General features: G+C 38.1%; 1 protein-coding gene across 2 annotated transcripts; it reads right to left on the bottom strand.

The window, feature by feature from the left end:
* LOC109205212 (sm-like protein LSM1B) lies at positions 5,820 to 10,102 on the bottom strand. 2 transcript variants are annotated; one of them, XM_019367929.1, is made up of 5 exons: positions 9,698 to 10,092; positions 7,995 to 8,063; positions 7,802 to 7,917; positions 7,607 to 7,669; positions 5,820 to 6,336 (listed from the first exon to the last, which is right to left on the bottom strand). In XM_019367929.1, exons 1-5 carry the CDS (start codon positions 9,756 to 9,758, stop codon positions 6,259 to 6,261), a joined length of 387 nt encoding a protein of 128 aa, XP_019223474.1. In that variant the 5' UTR covers positions 9,759 to 10,092; the 3' UTR covers positions 5,820 to 6,258. The 2 variants fall into 2 exon arrangements, with proteins under 2 accessions (XP_019223474.1, XP_019223548.1); XM_019368003.1 differs by lacking the exon at positions 7,607 to 7,669 and having other exon boundaries at positions 9,698 to 10,102.

Here is a 17,635-nt window from a genome sequence, read left to right as displayed (position 1 = left end):
ACAAGTTCAAAAGTTAAGGACAATAGGTCCTGAAGTCCTGAACTTAGACTAACAAGCTCAAAAGTTAAGGACAATAGGTCCTGAACTTAGGCTAAGAAGCCCAAAAGTTAAGGACAATAGGTCCTGAACTTAGACTAACAAGCTGAAAAGTTAAGGACAATAAGTCCTGAACTTAGGCTAACAAGCTCAAGTTAAGGACAATTGGTCCTGAACTTACAGTTACAAGTTCAAAAGTTAAGGACACTTGGTCCTGAACTTAGACTAACAAGCTCAAAAGTTAAGGACAATAGGTCCTTAACTTAGACTTACAAGTTCAAAAGTTAAGGACAAGTAGTCCTTAACTTAGAGTTACAAGCACATAACTTAAGGACAGGTGGTCCTGAACTTCAAGTTTCAAGTTCAAAAGTTAAGGACATGTAGTCTTGAAATCCTGAACTTAGAGTTGCAAGTTCAAAAGTTAAGGACACTTGGTCTTGAACTTTTATGAGCAGAAGGATGTTTTCGTCCTGGCAGGTAAAGTTTATTAAAGTAGTGGCTAAAGACTAAAGACATTTTAAACAGTGGCTTAAAAGTAAATACATGTGTTATTAGTGGCTAACCGTGCACTTCCCCCTTCATTCGATGATGTACCTTTTAGACTAATAGCCTGTTTGGCCAAACTTTTAAAATCAACTTATTTTGAGAAGTGTTTTTTCTCAAAAGTACTTTTGCTGATAAGCAATTTGTGTATGGTTAATTAATTTGAAAAGCACTTTTGAGTAGCAATTAGTGTTTGGCCAAGCTTTAAAAAAGTATTTTTAGCTTTGGAGAAGCTCGGCGAAACATGCTATAAGAGGGTAGCTGCCAATATTTCTTCTTTTCTGTTAGCTGGTCTTTCCTAGTTCCTATGTTACCATGTTCAGGAAAACATGATTCTTGTTATGCTTCCGTATATTTGAAAAGTCAAGTTAGGCTGACACTTGGTCAACCATCCTTTCTAGTTTTGATTCGTTCCTATAATCAGGGGCGAAGCTACACCAAATTAAACTGACCATCCTTACGAGAAAATTAAATTGTGTATATAGGTTAAATATTATGTTTTAGAGGTATATAACATATATTGAACACTCTTTGTCGGTAATTTTTTTTTTATTTCTTTCAAGTTTGAACACCCTTGGAAAAATTTCTAGATTCGCCACTGCCTATAATAGGTAGTCTATTAAAGAGTTTGTCTTCGGCCGCCAATTCTAAGAATTGCAATGTGCATTCTAATGTATTGTAGGAAATTGAAGGAACAACTCAGAATGGGTAACAATAGAAAATTTTCCCTAGCTTGTTTCTAGGTTTGGTGTATAAAAAATAAACAAACACTTCAAGCTTTACGGTATAGAGAACTTGGTTTGTCGACCCCAATTATAGTAAATTAATTATCTAATTGCTTATCCTTCTCACTTTTAAGAATGTTTATTTGCCACGTTTTAATAAATTCAAGAGTTGGTCGTCTTTAAGTTCTAAATCCTGAAGTAAAGAAAAATAAGGATATTCATTTTAAGTCAATGGTAGAAGCATTGACTAGTCAGTTAAGGAATACTTGACTTTCTTTGATCAATTAACGTTTTCGTTGAACCTTTTTTACTGAGTCAAGGCTGACATTTAAGACTGCCTTGTGTTTAACATGAACGAGGAAGTCTATGTCAACATAAAAGACTTGAAACTCTAGAATAGAATCGAAGGATGACCACGACTTTGAAATATTCATTTATTTCATAGCCAAAATCACTGACCAGCAAGACCTGGGGACGACTATAGTGCAGCGAGTTCTATGTCAACATGGATGACGTGTGATACCCATGACGGAGGGCGGGCGGGCTGATGAGGGCAGGTCAAGCAGGACTGGCAGGCTTCTAGGTCGACAAGCTTCTGAAGAAGGAATGCACATGTCACCTCAGACGAATTCCACTTCAGAATGAGATAGAAATGTGAAGTGTCTTATAAGACATGACACAAGTTCAAATGATACACGCACCCTTTTGGCTCAATGATGGCTAGCAAACTCCAGAATATTAACATTTTCTCACTCGTAATTTCCAATTGGAAAGCAATCAAAGACGAGAATACTTTTTAACCTTTTAGTTAATTTCCTTTACTTCATCAAATTAAACTAATCATTCCCTTTATTTATTTTCATTTTCTTTATGCCGTGACGCACCGAGGACATGACCCTTGATAGGAAGGTGTGGATGTTGAGAATTAGGGTAGAAGGTTAGGATGTAGTTGAGTGTTTCCCTTTGTCTTCCTTAGTTCAAAAATATTAGTGTTAGTATGGTATCCCTTTTACTTACAATCTTGTATTGTTAGTACTTGCCTTCAGTATCCCTTTAGTTTGATATCATTATATATCTTGCATTGTTATTACTTGTGATGAGTACTTCTTTCATCTTCCCCTTTGTTATCTTGGATTTACTTTACTTGCCATCAGTGCTTCTTACATCTTCTCTTTAATCGAGGGCCTTCCCAAAACAATCTCTCTGCCCTACCAGGGTAGTGGTAAGGTTGCGTACATCCTACCCTTCTCAGACATTTCCGCCGTAACGCCACATATACATAAGGCTGTATGTGGTCCCGGGCCCGGGCCTAAATGGGCTAAACGGGCCGGGCTAAACGGGCCTGGGCTTAGCGGTCCCGGGCTCTGGCGATCCCGGGCTTCGCGGTCCCGGGCTTCGTGGGCTCAACGGGTAGGACCAGCCCGTGACGGGCCTAAGCCCATATGGTCCTGGGCTAAATGGGCCGGGCTCGTGGGCTTAGCGGGCCTAACGGGCCTTTTTTATTTCCGTACTTTTTTTTTTTAATTTTTTTATTTAGGGCAATTTCTTGTAAACCATATGTGTATGTATATATATAAATTGCTCTTATGCATGGCTATATAAATATATGTGGTATATATAATATAGAAATCTAATTATTAAAGTGTTTGACGAAAATGTAAAATAACAAATCAATAGTAAAACTAAATTGGCATGCATAATAAATTAATAACAAAGTACAACATGAAGCATAAATACGTCTAATAATTTTAAAATAACACAAATTGTTGAAAAATCTTAAAGACGAATTTGCGGATAAATACCCTCAACACAATACTTTATATGCCTCCTTAAAATGCCTGTGGTACACCCTGAACGAAAATTTAAGACTCTTCCACAGTTCTTGCACTTTAATATTTGGCCTTCTTCATTTCTTCAAGCACTTCATAGTATTGCGACACAAATAAGCGCACTCTTTCCGAACGAGGCATGATTTAACTTGAAAATTGAGATTGAGACTTGAAGTCTTGAAAATTGGAGATTGAGAGATTGAGAGAAATTTAGATTGAGAAATGAGTATTGAGTATTGAAATGAAGAAGAGGAAGGGGGTACTTATAGTGTTAGAGAAGGTTAGTTTTGTAAATTTTAAAAAAAACGGCTATTTGTGCAATTAATATGACCGTTGGTGGTCATTGGGGGTGGGGCCCTCATTTTGAAAAATCTTGTTTTTGTAGTATATATAGTACTATCTTCTTCATGTAAATATAATATATATATAGTATACTAGTATATATACTAGTATAGTGTACTAGTATAGTATACTATATATTGTATGTTATGTAATATATATTCCCTTATATATTTTCTTGTAGTATATATTTGTATGTTATGTATTATATTCCATTATATAATTTGTTGTAGTATATATTGTATGTTATGCCTATAGCACTAGTGTTACTAGAAGCATTATCCATAGAAATTGCCATTATTTTATCTCTAATGCAAAAATATCTACAAATATCTGCAACGGTGTTAGCAATAAACTTACCTGTGTGACGTGAATTAATTATTCTATACGCAATAATGCGTTTTTGCATTATCCACTCCTCGTCTATCCAATGACTTGTAACAGTTAGATAATCACAGTCATTATTACTTCTACCAATATCAGTAGTAATAGAAATCCGATTAGTTATATGAGTAAATAAATACCGCAAATATTGTTCATATTCATGTTTATATTTATAAATATCGCTCTTAACTGTTGCGCGAGGCCAACCTTTATAAGTAGGATTAAAAACTTTTCTAATATATGCACAAAATTAGGGTTAGAAGGAAAAGTATATGATAAGCACATAACAGTAACCATCTTTGCTAATTCTTCACGATCTTTATTAGGATCGTAATATAAAAATACCACCGGTCACAGTGTTAATTCCTGGTTGAACTAGATTTGAACCTGTACTAGGGGTTAACCGCAGTATCTACACTTGTCCCCTCTTGCTGTGCTTTCATTTGTAAATATTTAACTTTATCTCTAGGGTGTGTTTGTATGTGCCTAGCAAACTACCCGTACCGCTACGGTCTCCAGTATATTTATGCGCCAGCAATTTCCCACAAGTTTTATACCTAGCCTTATTTTGTTCTCTTACTTGAGTAAAAAAATTCCAAACTATTGATGTTTCTAGGCGTTTAGAAGGTTGTCTATTAAAAGTAGGGGTTTGTACAGGTGGGTCGGGCGGCATCAGTTGGGTTATTAACAGGACTAGTAGGTGAATCATCTAAATCCGGTTGGGTTTATCTACATCCTCATTTTCCTCATCATTTTCTAAGATAGTTTGATTAGGATAAAGAGCATTCATAACTTCTTCATTTAATTGTTCACCTTGTGCAACATTATGGCAAAATTCACTATCGGAAAATTGAAAACAAGGGTTATCACTATCAAGAATAATAGGAAGCAGCAGGACGGGTAACAGGTCTGGGTCGGGGAGCCGGGGAAAGGTAGTAGGTTGGAGACTACTTTCACCAATTTTTGCTTTTCCTTACCAACCAAACATTTTTTTCACAAGAAAATGCCCATATTAATTACAATTATGCAAACTAAACACACAAAAATATATTCTTAAAAGTTAAGAGTTGGAACGAGTTTACCGAATTACCGAACAACTTCTTGAAAATTGAAAATCGTTGAAGACTTGAAGACTTGAATACTTCAATTCACCAACTTCACAATTTTTCACGAAATTGCAATAATAAAATAAGCAATTATAGAAGAGAAATTAGATATAGATTGAGAGAGATTGAGATAGATTGATGAATTGGTGAGTAAAAATGAAAGAATGAGGGGGTATTTATAGTTGAGAATTGGGGAAAAGTGTAATTATATAAAGTTTGGGGGCCAAATGGCTATTTTTTAAAGTTCCAAACGGTTGAAAATTAAAGGCCAACGGCTAGATTTTAAAATCTGACCGTTGGCTAACTTTTAAAAAAAAAAAAAAATTTTTTAAAAAAATAGCCGTTGGAGCCCGTTAGGACCGTTAGGCCCGGTTGAACCAGCCCAGGACCGCCTGCCGGTCCCGGGCTTAGCGGTCCCGGTCTCGTGGGCCTCGTGTACGAGACCGGCCCGTCACGTGCTTCCTACCCATTCAGGGACCGGCCCACCAGGACCGGCCCGCCGGGACCGTTTAGCCCGTTAGGACCGCGGGCCCGGTCCGGTCCCGATCCCAGACCGGCCCACCAAACAGCCTTACATATATAGAAGGGAAAACGAATCCTTTTGAGTTTTGACTAGAAAGAATAGTACACATAAACGTCCAATCTATATGTACTTTTCCTTTGTTCTTTCAAAAACAAATTCACTAACAAATTAAGAATTTCAAACAAGGGCTAAGTTGTAGACGAAATTCAAGATCATGTTACACTCCAAGTGATATCTATCAGTGACTTGCCAAAGTTTATATGCTAAGTTGTTACATCAGAAAAGGAAACACACCACCAATTATTCCGAAGCAATGCAAGGAACACCAAGCACAGGAATGTAAACAAAATTAGCTGTTATTTCAACAGGATAAAACGACGAATGTCTATACAATCTACCATAGAAGTTTACGTTCTTCCAGACTAAAATAAGAAGACAATGGAAGAACTGTGGATAATGTTTACCATCTTCGTAGTCTAGCATTCTGCATATCATCCAACACAGGGACTCGTACTAACATAAGATGAGTGCACCAACCATAGTTAAAACATCTAACGGAGAACAAATAAAAAGATAATAGCATCAATTCCTGTTTACCCATCCGACCTGCAATCATTTACTGTAGATGTTACAATGAACTGCCAAATAGAGTACACCAGTGAGAAAAGACAAATCCATTTCTAGTTACTTTTTTGCCATCACCCAGCTACCGCGATAATATTTGCGGAAGGCATGGCATAATCCCAAGCAGAAACCGGTATCAGCAAGAAACTTCAGTCCATATCAAGGAATTCCATCCTCTTTCTCATTGAACCTTTAAGATCTGTAGCCTCCCTTTCTGCTTTTTGGGCCTGGTGGATATAGACAGACGCATTATTTATAAAGAGAGTTAGACAGAACCAAACAGATTAAAAGTCGGATGATATCCAGGAAATGGAGCAAACATTATCATACTATACTATTCCTTTGTTTTTGGATAACAAGGTACTTTATATAATTCATGAGTTCCAAGAAAATAAGTTAATTATGGAATACAAGCGTTTTACTATATCTTGCTCCAATAGTGGGGTAGACCTATTTGGTTCCTGGATAGTGGTGGTTCGCGGGGCGGGGGGGAGGGGTGTGCAGAATTTTATGATATCAGAATATCTGTGTGTTATCATTTAATAGGTTCCATCATCCTATCAGTATAGCAAGTCTTTTTATTAAAAAGAAGGGGTCAGGCAGACAGACAAGAAGTGCAAAAATACAATAGAAGGCTCTGGTCAACAACTTAGGCAACGTGCAAATAAAACAGAGGCCAACAGACTTTAACAGGCAGTGGTCCCGTAGTAACAAGCTAAAATGATTAATGGATGCAGAATTCTCAATAAAAGATCAATCAAGCCCATTTTCAGAGGAACTAAATAAGAGTTGGAGATCATTATGGAGTACTAAATACAAAGACCATCCTTCTTCAATAACCCTACAATGTTAGAAGTATGTTCATATAAAAGGGACAAGATTAAAATAAAACCGCAGAATAACTCCATTTATATTTCATTAGTCTTTTGGGAGTGGCAGGGGGCCTTCCAACTTCTGATTTAATAAATATTACTTATATGACACTAACTTCTCATAGACAATTTTTCAGAGAAATTGACAAAGTTAACATTAACTACCGGAAACAGCCCTCTACCTGCACAAGATAGGGGTAAGGCTGCATACACACTACCCTCCCCAGACCCCTACTTGTGGAATTACACTGGATTTTTTGTTGTTGTTGACAAAGTTAACATTAAAGAACCTGCTGAGACAGACCCTTCTAGTTCTGATATTCGCAAACCAACAATTATATGACGGATTTAATCACTGAACACGTGCAAAATGAAATAAGGTTTTTGATATGTAGTAAGACCAACACCAACGTGAAGCCCAACATGATTACAAGATTTCAACTTTACAGTAGGGTATATAAAAATCATTTCTAAGAATCAAGAGTCAGATTAGGAGTTAAAAAATGTTAGAAAAAATATAAACCTAAAGTTGCAGCAGAGACAGATGGTGGACCCAAGGCATTCTCATGTTCCAATATGACCATTAAGCATCTAATTAGTCAAACGAAGAGCAATGGGACCATACCCTTCTTATCTCTGCTTCAGGAACGCGAGTCATGTGGGGTGGAAGTTCCTCCTTATCTACGTCCTTATCAGTCAGAAGAAAATCTATGAGGCAAACGGGTGCAGGAATAGAAAATAAAAAACAATCTTGCTTTCAAAGAAATTGGGGGGGGGGGGGGGGGGGGTCACAGAGAGAGAGAGAGAGCGCAATGCATACCAACTCGCCAATTAACACGACATTTTCCCCACGGATAATATAAAGACCCAATGGAATATCACAGTATAGATCACCAACAATAACACGATCACATGCCCCTTCTAGGACAGCATTAGCTACAAATGACAGATAGCATTTCTTTCAGCTGGTTAATTATTACTGTTAAACTGAAATGATGACAAGAGAAACCTACCAAATTGGTCAAAAGAACGAAGTGTTCCCAAAAGCTTTCGCCCATCTCTCAGCAACACAAGAAGTTTTTCTGTGAAGGATATTCAGTCAAAACAAGAAAAGAAAGAATAGACCCTAGAGAGCAAAAACCAGGTTAAGTCATGCTATAAAACTATGACAACATTAACTTGTATGCTGGTTGTTTTATACAAGTAGTAATATGAATCCTCCCAGCCTAAAGCTTTTATGAGCAGCTTTCCCCACTTCACGTTTTGCCCCCCAGATGAAAACATAGACGCTACCACCCTGTTACTAACTAATTCTGTCAAGGATGTAATATCAAATTCTTAAGAATAGAGGAATATATCTCCATGTAGATCAGTACTTGCAAACAGTCTATGATTCATAGCCTTACAGAAAATGAAAAAACTGCTTTTCTTATGCAGATGTGAATGTGTTACGTTGTGTCTGCTCCACTATCTTAATAACAGGTGTATGAGTTTCTTGAAGTAGTGTTCAACATTTTACTAGGAAAATACCCACCTGGGGGGGGGGGGGGGGGGTATATAGTAAAGTCCACCGAGCTATATCACTATGATATACAGCAACACTTTCGACGTCAACACTTTATATAGAAAGACTCGGGACTGCATATAGAAATATCTATCTATTGATGATTTCTAGTTTTCTGTACCCTTGTCAAATGCTAGCCACCCTCGAAATTAACAGGATAATCATTTCTCCACCATTCAAGAACAGACAAGTGCTAGGATCTATGTTGCTCGGATCCTCTAATGTATCGCTACACCCATGTCGGATCCTCCGAGAAATGAATAACTTCTGGAGGATCCGACACACACCAGACAGCACTTTGGAAGGAAGTGAAATTTTTGAAGCTACATCCTTATACCGTTTATATTAAAACTACACCTCGCCCTCTCCAATAAAGAGTCTAACACTGAAATCCTAGAAGAGATATATTCTACCTTTAAGAGGAGTTTCCAAGGTATTTCTTTTTTTTTTTTTTTTTGAAGAAATAAAAAGACCTTCAAGAGGAGTTTCCAAGGTATCTCATCGTCCCATTTGATTCTTTTAAGCAGAGGAAACATATACTCTTTAAACATTTTCTGGGTATTAAGTTTTTCCATTAAAGAAGGTATCTTTATCAGAATTCTAGCATTAAAGTATGAGCTAAGTTAATGGAAAGTGATAATAAATGTGTTATTCAAATTCAAGTCGATCACACTTATTCTGGTAAAGCTATTTCTTTCAATTGACAATATATAAACAGGTATTTATACCAGCAAATTTGACCAAAAATACGCCTTTCTCATCATATAATCTCAACTGAATTCTAATGCAGAAATCAGAGCAGCATCAGGAGAATTATATCAGATTAAAGACCCATCAACAGATCCTCCAAAAATGCATCAAAACTATCACTAAAGATCCAATAACCAGTAGCACAACTAAGTAAGACCACACCCATTCTGAACATTAAACCAAGATCGAAAATAAAAAAAGATAAACTTAGACCACTGACTGGAACATATTACTAGCCTCAAACTTCAATAACAATCCCCGTAGTTCCATTTTGCTATATGAATCGTCTATATTTATTCTGCTCTATTTGGAACCCGTTTCACTCCAATTAAGGTCCAATTTTATTAGAGGAAATAAAAAAACGAAAAACATAATGAAGTACGAAGAAAAAAAGGAACTCACTATCAAGATAGCTAGCAAGAGAAGTAGAGGTATAGATATCCTCTGGACTTGCCCAAGACATTGTTGTGCAGGTTTTTCGGTGGCCCAAAAATAACCGAAAAATCTCCCAATTTCAAATCAAATTGCATTGGCAGCTCAAAATTACCCTCTTGTACACCCCTAACAAGCACTTCACTCAAACACACAATAAACCCTAATTCCAAAACCCTGACTCGTGAATATATGTGGGGAACTTTGAAAGGAATGAACTAGTTGACTTTTGGTTGCTTTCAGATCTGAAAATCCCTAACCCTAATTTCGGCCTATCCCCAAATATGGGGCTGGTGAGCTACACTCAACGTGAGAAGTAAATGGTGTTTCTGCTTCTCCTATATTTTATTAAATTAATTTTGTAAGGCATTCTCTTAAAAAGTTATTCATTGACCCATTGAAATATTTTATTTTCTAACTAATACGGCTTTTACTTCATATAAATAATTCTAAATCTGAACACAAAAGTGAATGTTGGATAGACAACCACTTATGAGAAGTTGATTGATAATTAATATTTAACATTAAAATGATGATTTTCTTCTATAGTTATTCTTGAAATATTTTATGTTATACTGAAATAGTTGTGCAATATGCTGTGTAGTTTATAAACTTCCCGTAAACTAATTGTTTTAAGAGAATACAAAAGTAATTAAAGGATAATGGTGATTAGCTTGGTTATAATATTGGGTGAAAAAAGAGTTCCCACTTCGGGTTTCCACTTTCCAGGAGTAGCTTTGACACATTTATTTTATTTATACAGTCAAACATCTATATAACAGTCATTCATTATAATAGCACTTTCCAGGAGTAGCTTTGACACATTTATTTTATTTATACAGTCAAATATCTATATAACAGTCATTCACCATAATATCCAAGCTTTTTATAGAACTAATTTTCATACTATGTTATAATATATGTTTTATATAATAACACTTCGCTGTAACAACAATAAAAAAATCAAAACAAATAAGATTGTTATACTGTATTTGAAATAAGTACATTATAAATAGGAACAATAGAAAAAAATTGCATCATGTTGAGGGCCTATACATCATGTCAGGGGCGGAGTTAGGATAGAGTTTGCGGGTTTGGCCGAACCCAGTAGATTTGATTGAAACACTATATTTATCTTAATAAATCCATTGAATATATATAAATTATTAATTTAGAACACAGTAACTTAAACGAATTATAATGCCGAACCCAATTTCAAATCCTGACTTTCACCCCGTACGATGCCCGGTATTCTCTATTGGAACGCACCTATTGTGCTTTGACTTGGGTAGCTCAGAAGCTGAGACATTACTTTTGTGCCTATACGACATATCTCATATCGAGAATGGATCCCTTGAAGTACATCTTTCAGAAGCCCATGCCCACTGGCAAGCTAGCCAAGTGGCAAATCCTGTTGAGTGAGTTCAACATTGTTTACGTAACTTAGAAAGCAGTCAAGGGACAGGCACTGGCAGACCACCTTGCTGAAAACCCCGTGGATGGAGGATACGAACCCCTGAAAACGTATTTTCCTAATGAAGAGGTATCATTCATAGGAGAAGACATTGCGGAATCCTATGACGGTTGGAAAATGTTCTTCGATGGAGCAGCAAACTTCAAAGGAGTTGGCATCGGAGCAGTCCTAATATCAAAAACCGGTCAGCATTATCCGGTGTCTGCCAAACTCAGGTTCCCCTGCACCAACAATATGGCCGAATATGAAGCCTGCATCTTAGGACTCAAAATGTCCATTGACATGAACGTTCAAGAGCTGCTAGTGATTGGAGATTCAGACTTACTTATACATCAGGTACGAGGAGAATGGGCAACCAAGAACTCCAAGATACTCCCGTATCTGCATCACGTACATGAATTGAGAAAGAGGTTCACGAAGATGGAATTCCAACATGTTCTTAGAATCCAGAATGAGTTTGACGATGCATTGGCTACCCTATCATCTATGATACAACATCCCGACAAGAATTTCATTGATTCCATTCCGGTGAAAATCCATAATCAGCCAGCTTACTGTGCCCATGTCAAAGAGGAAGCAGATGGAAAGCCTTGGTTTCATGATATCAGGCAATATTTGGCAAAAGGAGAGTACCCAGAGCTTGCGAATCCTACTCAGAAACGCACTACGGAGATTGTCCAACAACTTCTTTCACATCGGAGGAATCCTGTATAGGAGGACTCCTGATATAGGATTATTAAGATGTGTCGACGCAAAGGAAGTATCCAGGCTACTAAAGGAAATTCATGCTGGGACCTGCGGTCTACATATGAACGGTTTTGTCTTAGCAAAGAAGATACTCCGGGCTGGTTACTTTTGGATGACTATGGAAACAGACTGCATCCAGTATATCCGGAAATTCCATCGCTGTCAGATACATGCAGACATGATAAAGGTACCTCCAAGCGAGCTTAACACAACAAGCTCACCGTGGTCGTTCGCCGCCTGGGGAATGGATGTTATTGGACCAATCGAGCCTGATGCTTCCAACGGACACAGGTTTATCCTAGTAGCCATCGACTATTTCACAAGATGGGTCGAAGCAGCATCTTACAAAGCAGTGACTAAGAAAGTCGTGCCAGACTTTATCCGCGACCGCATTGTTTGTCAATTCGGAATTCTAGAGTCAATCATTACTGATAATGGCTCAAATCTCAACAGCGACTTGATGAAAGCTATGTGCGAAACTTTCAAGATCAAACACAAGAATTCCACAGCCTACAAGCTTCAGATGAATGGAGCTGTAGAAGCCGCCAACAAGAATATCAAGAAGATATTGAGGAAAATGATAAAGAATCACAGACAGTGGCACGAGAAGTTATCCTTTGCTCTTCTAGGGTATCGTACCACAGTCCGCACATCAACTGGGGCAACCCCCTATATGCTGGTTTACTGTACAGAGGCTGTCATTTCCGCTGAGGTGGAAATTCCCTCCCTAAGGATCATATAAGAAGCCGAGCTCGACGACGCAGAGTGGGTAAAATGTCGTTATGAGCAACTAGCCTTTATAGACGTAAAGAGAATGAACGTAGTCTGGCATGGTCAACTCTATCAGAACAGAATGTCCAGAGCCTTCAACAAAAGAGTCAAGCCAAGACAGTTCACACCGGGGCAGCTGGTGTTAAAAAAAAAATTCGCATCAAGATGAAGCCAAAGGGAAGTTCTCTCATAACTGGTAGGGTCCATACATGGTTCACTGGGTTTTGACAGGAGGATCCCTCATACTTGCAGAAATGGACGGAGAAGTCTGGCCAAAGCCGATCAATTTAGATGCAGTCAAACGTTACTATGTGTAATCTTTATGCTTTCCTTATATGATGTAAATTGAACTACGCCTGACCTGATTCCCGTTTAAGAGGGGATACGTAGGCAGCCCTATGGGTTCGGTCACAATTCAATAAAATTTCATTTCCCCCCGCAATTGGAAACTGGGGCAGAATTTTGAGGAGGACCCTCAAAATTCCGAAGTAATTTCAGCCGATCGCCGCACGAGCAACAGTCAGAAGTGTCAAACCCATCAAACTGGGGCAGAATTTTTAGGAGGACCCTCAAAATCCCGTAGCAGGAGAGATTGCAATGTCCTGAACCACGTCACAGTCGTCGGTTAGTCTAAAAGCTATTTTTAACTATACATTTATGTCATACTTTTACAAAATCATACATGTTTATTATTGAAACCGCTTTGTTTAGCAACGCTACCCCAATGATACAGACGGGATCACCAGATCAAAGCCGAACGAGTCAAGCAAAGCCAGCATGGATACGAACTAACCTTCCCCCTACAAAACTCACGATTTTTCTTTAGATGCAGGCGCTAGGATTGCGAAATCATTAAACATATTGTACACCTATGGAACAAACATTGTTCAAGAATACGACTCTCCGAACCGTCGCACTTGCCAACATTTGCTATCAGCACACACCAGTAATGCTCCGTAGTCACAATGCTCCCAGTAATCACAACGCTACAATCTACTCTCAGCTAAGAAAACTCCACTGTCATTTGTTATTTTATTTCTTGCATAAGGCTACTATTCTGCCTTCCGAGGTTAAACGCTACCTCCATCCACATCTACATTGCATAAGGCTACCATTCTGGCTACCATTCTGCCTTCCGAGGTTAAGCTTTACCTCCATCTGCATCCGCATTGCATAAAGCTACCATTCTGCCTTCCAATTTGCATAAGGATACTATTCTGCCTTCCGAGGTTAAACGCTACCTCCATCCACATCTGCATTGCATAAGGCTACCATTCTGCCTTCCGAGGTTAAGCTCTACCTCCATCTGCATCCGCATTGCATAAGGCTACCATTTCTGATTTGCATATGGCTACCATTCTGCCTTCCGAGACTAAATGTTGTCTCCATCCGCATCTGCATTGCATAAGGCTACCATTCTGCCTTCCGAGACTAAACGTTGTCTCCATCTGCATTCGCATTGCATAGGGCTACTATTCTGCCTTCCCATCTGCATGGCTGAAAGATCGCCACATATTGCATCTGCATGGCTGAACGATCGCCTCATACTGCATTGCATGGCTGAAAGATTGCCACATACTGCATTGCATGGCTGAAAGATTGCCACATACTGCATCTGCATGGCTGAAAGATCGCCTCATACTGAATCTGCATGGCTGAAAGATCGCCTCATACTGCATCTGTATGGCTGAAAGATCGCCTCATACTGCATTGCATGGCTGAAAGATCGCCTCATACTGCATCCTTCATGGGCTGAAATATCGCCAACTCATCCAAAGGCGTCATGGTTCGGAGGCACCATCCTCATAGCCCAAGAACATCATTTTCATGGCCTGCGAATCCCTTATCATACGCTCCATGGCCCGGGACATCATGGTCTAAGGACATCATCCGCATCATCCGAAGACAACATTCATGGTCAGGCGGGAATTTGCGTCATGTTTAAATTTATGCACAGTATACGCTTGTATTGCTTCTATTTGCAGGTGAAACAGCGAGCAACGGCTATCCCAACAGTAGCGATCCCGCTCCAGTTCCCTCAAGCCATATCAAACCTAACCATTCCCATAAACCTTTCACTCACCCAGTCATAGATGTGGCGTCCGTTCTTGAAATAGCTTCATCGGTATACTCCGGCGATGGATCTGGAACTACATACAGCCTGATTCCTGTGAAACCAGGGATATGTAGGCACCTTAGAAGCCAGGGTGCGGCCTAAATCTTCCCAAACCGTTTCGCACGGTCAAAATTGGCTATCATTTCTTTACCCGAAAACTCTTTCATCCTTCCCGGGTAATGAGAGGCAGCTATTGATACTCAATTTTTCCTCAAACTATTTTTAAATTTGCATATATGCCTTCAAAATCACTTTTTATAGTAATTGGTATTTTTCCATAATTTTCCATATTATTATCAATTTATTTTCTAATTTATTCAGTATTTTATATCCAATAATTATTCATAAATTGCATTACAAGTAATTTCAAAGCATTTCTTAGCTCAATATATCATTTTTAATCCTATTAGGATTTAATTATTTCACAAATTAGCCAATGCGGCATTGTTTGGTCTATAATTACAATAATTTTGCAATTATAACCTAATTGTACACTTTATGCTATTTTAATTCAATAATCAGTCATTTCATATTTTTCATATTAGTTAATTACCTTAATTTCACCTATTTAGCTTTAATTTCATTTTATCTAATTATTAGCTATTTTTATTAGTTATTTATCTAATTTAGTTGGGTATTTAACAAGTAGCCACTCCTATTTAAATTATAACCTAAATCAAACCAACCCCAAACCCAATTAAATAACCCATCAGACCCAAGCCCAAACCCAAACCATACCCGACCCAATCCCTGGTCCAATCTGGACCATTGATCAATTCTAATAAACGGTCCAGATCCCCCCTTACCATATTAAACCCTAACGACTACCCCCCATCTCTCATTTCCCCCTCTTATTTCTCTCTCTACCGACCTCTCTATCTCCCTTTCTTTATCTCTGGTTCTCTTTAGAACCTTCTCTTCTCTCCTCCTCTCCGATGGACCCTGTCCACCTTCTCCGGTCACCTCCCTCGCCGGAAACCATGGCCTCTCATCATCTCCTGGCTCTGCTTCACCCCACGCCGGTTTAACACTACCCTGAGGTCTTCAGGTGAACCTGGAGCGGTTCAACTCCTATCCATGGTCTTTCACACCATTTTTCGGCTATCCATGGCTGTTTGAGTAAGATCTATGGCTTTTCCGGCTAAAACCGGTAACACTTTAAGGTTTTCCCATCTTCTCTGGGTTCTCTGAAACCCTAACTCTTAAGATTTTCTGATTTCTTTTAGATCTGTCTTAGATCTGTGTATATTATGAGCTTTTGTTTTTTTCCTCAAAGGTTTTTCCGATTTTTCTAAAATAACTCCTCACCTTCGAACTAGGGTTCTTTACACCTTTCGAAAACGCTTCTTTCTTCTGATTTTTGTATTAATCCGCAAATGTTTGTTTAAGTTTTTCCTCTATTTCGAGTTATTCTGATAAAAACTCTAATTTCGTCTCTTAAACTTCTTAGATCTGTACAGATATGAGAAGGATCGAACTTATTTTACTTGATTTTTGGAAAATCTCCTGATTTTCGAGTGGTTTGTCATCTTCTTAAACTAGGTTTTTTGAAAATCTTTTCTTCGAAACACTTTCCGATTTTTAGTGTATCTATGTGTTTGACTGATTTTGTTGAGTTCTTCCTTGACCCTAACTAGCCTACGTCGAAATCCCTAATTTTAGGGTTCTTTGTTTGGTTGTATTAGCATGACTTACTGATTCTCATATTTCTTTTGAGTACTTGTGATTTCTTGTTACTGCCTTGCCTTGATTGCTTCTACTGAGTTTCTCAGCTTAGACTTACATCAATTCTATGTGTTTGTGTTCATCTTGACTGTTTGCATCAAGACTTGCATCTTTCTCACTGATTTAGTATCGTTTTATCTTCATGTTTTGCTAGAGTCGTGTGCTAATTCTTGACTACCCATGTCTCTATTTATATGTTAAACATGTTGACTCTTTTCCATGATTTTCTCTTTGATTGATTCTGAATTCCTTATTACTTGGTGTGATTTGAGCATTTCCCTTAGACCCCCCGACCCCTACCTTTCCACTTAATTTGGTTAGTTGTTTGCCTTAATTAATTTTCCTTGTCTTGTCTTCATTGCTACTGATTGTCTCCTTAGTTTGAAAACTTTCTAAACCTAGCCTTAATTACCTGTTCTATACTGGTACTATTTTTGAAATCTTTCCTTATTTGTTATACTCCAGCCGTGTATGATTTCTTTCCTTACTTGCCACCTGCTCTTTACCATTTACACTGACTCCCTTAATTAAAGAGGGATTCGAACCAATTTTTTATACTGAGTTCTATAATTACTGAAGAATTGATTCTTGCCTTATTTTAACCAGTTTTCAAACTACTATATAAATGACTCTCTTCTACAGTCTTAAGACACGAACAATAATTCAGAATACACACACACACACACTCAAACTCTCTCTTCTTTCTCTGCCACTTGTGCTAACTGCTTGTCTAGCCGGCTGAAAGCCAAGGCTAGACTGTGGAACTCTACTTGCTTTACTTTCTGCACTTTACTTCTTCAACTGGTATGTCTCTAGTTTAAATTTGAAACTCAACTTTATGCGTTCCATGCCTATGTATCCATGCTTGCTACTGTACTAGTTATTCAATTTGTTTCTATGATTGATGTTGTCAAGCATGTCTAAATTCTTGCCTTGTGTGTAATCATCATATCAGACTTTACTTAGTTCTTTGATACTTGTCCAGCATGTTCACTTAGTTCCCTTACCCCTCCCTAACTGGTATAACCATGTAGTGTCAAACTTTGTTCAACAAAACCCTTGTCTTCAACATGAT

This window comes from Nicotiana attenuata, chromosome 1 (genome assembly GCF_001879085.1).
Source record: "Nicotiana attenuata strain UT chromosome 1, NIATTr2, whole genome shotgun sequence".
NCBI lineage: Eukaryota > Viridiplantae > Streptophyta > Magnoliopsida > Solanales > Solanaceae > Nicotiana > Nicotiana attenuata.
This window is presented reverse-complemented; position numbering and strand designations above follow the sequence as displayed.

Coding starts and splice junctions, on each gene's coding strand:
- LOC109205212 (XM_019367929.1), bottom strand. CDS start 9,758: ATGTCTTGGGCAAGTCCAGAGGATATCTATACCTCTACTTCTCTTGCT. Junction 8,064..9,697: donor TCTTGCTAGCTATCTTGATA/GTGAGTTCCTTT, acceptor TATCCTTCACAG/AAAAACTTCTTGTGTTGCTG. Junction 6,337..7,606: donor CTGAAGCAGAGATAAGAAGG/GTATGGTCCCAT, acceptor TATATCCACCAG/GCCCAAAAAGCAGAAAGGGA.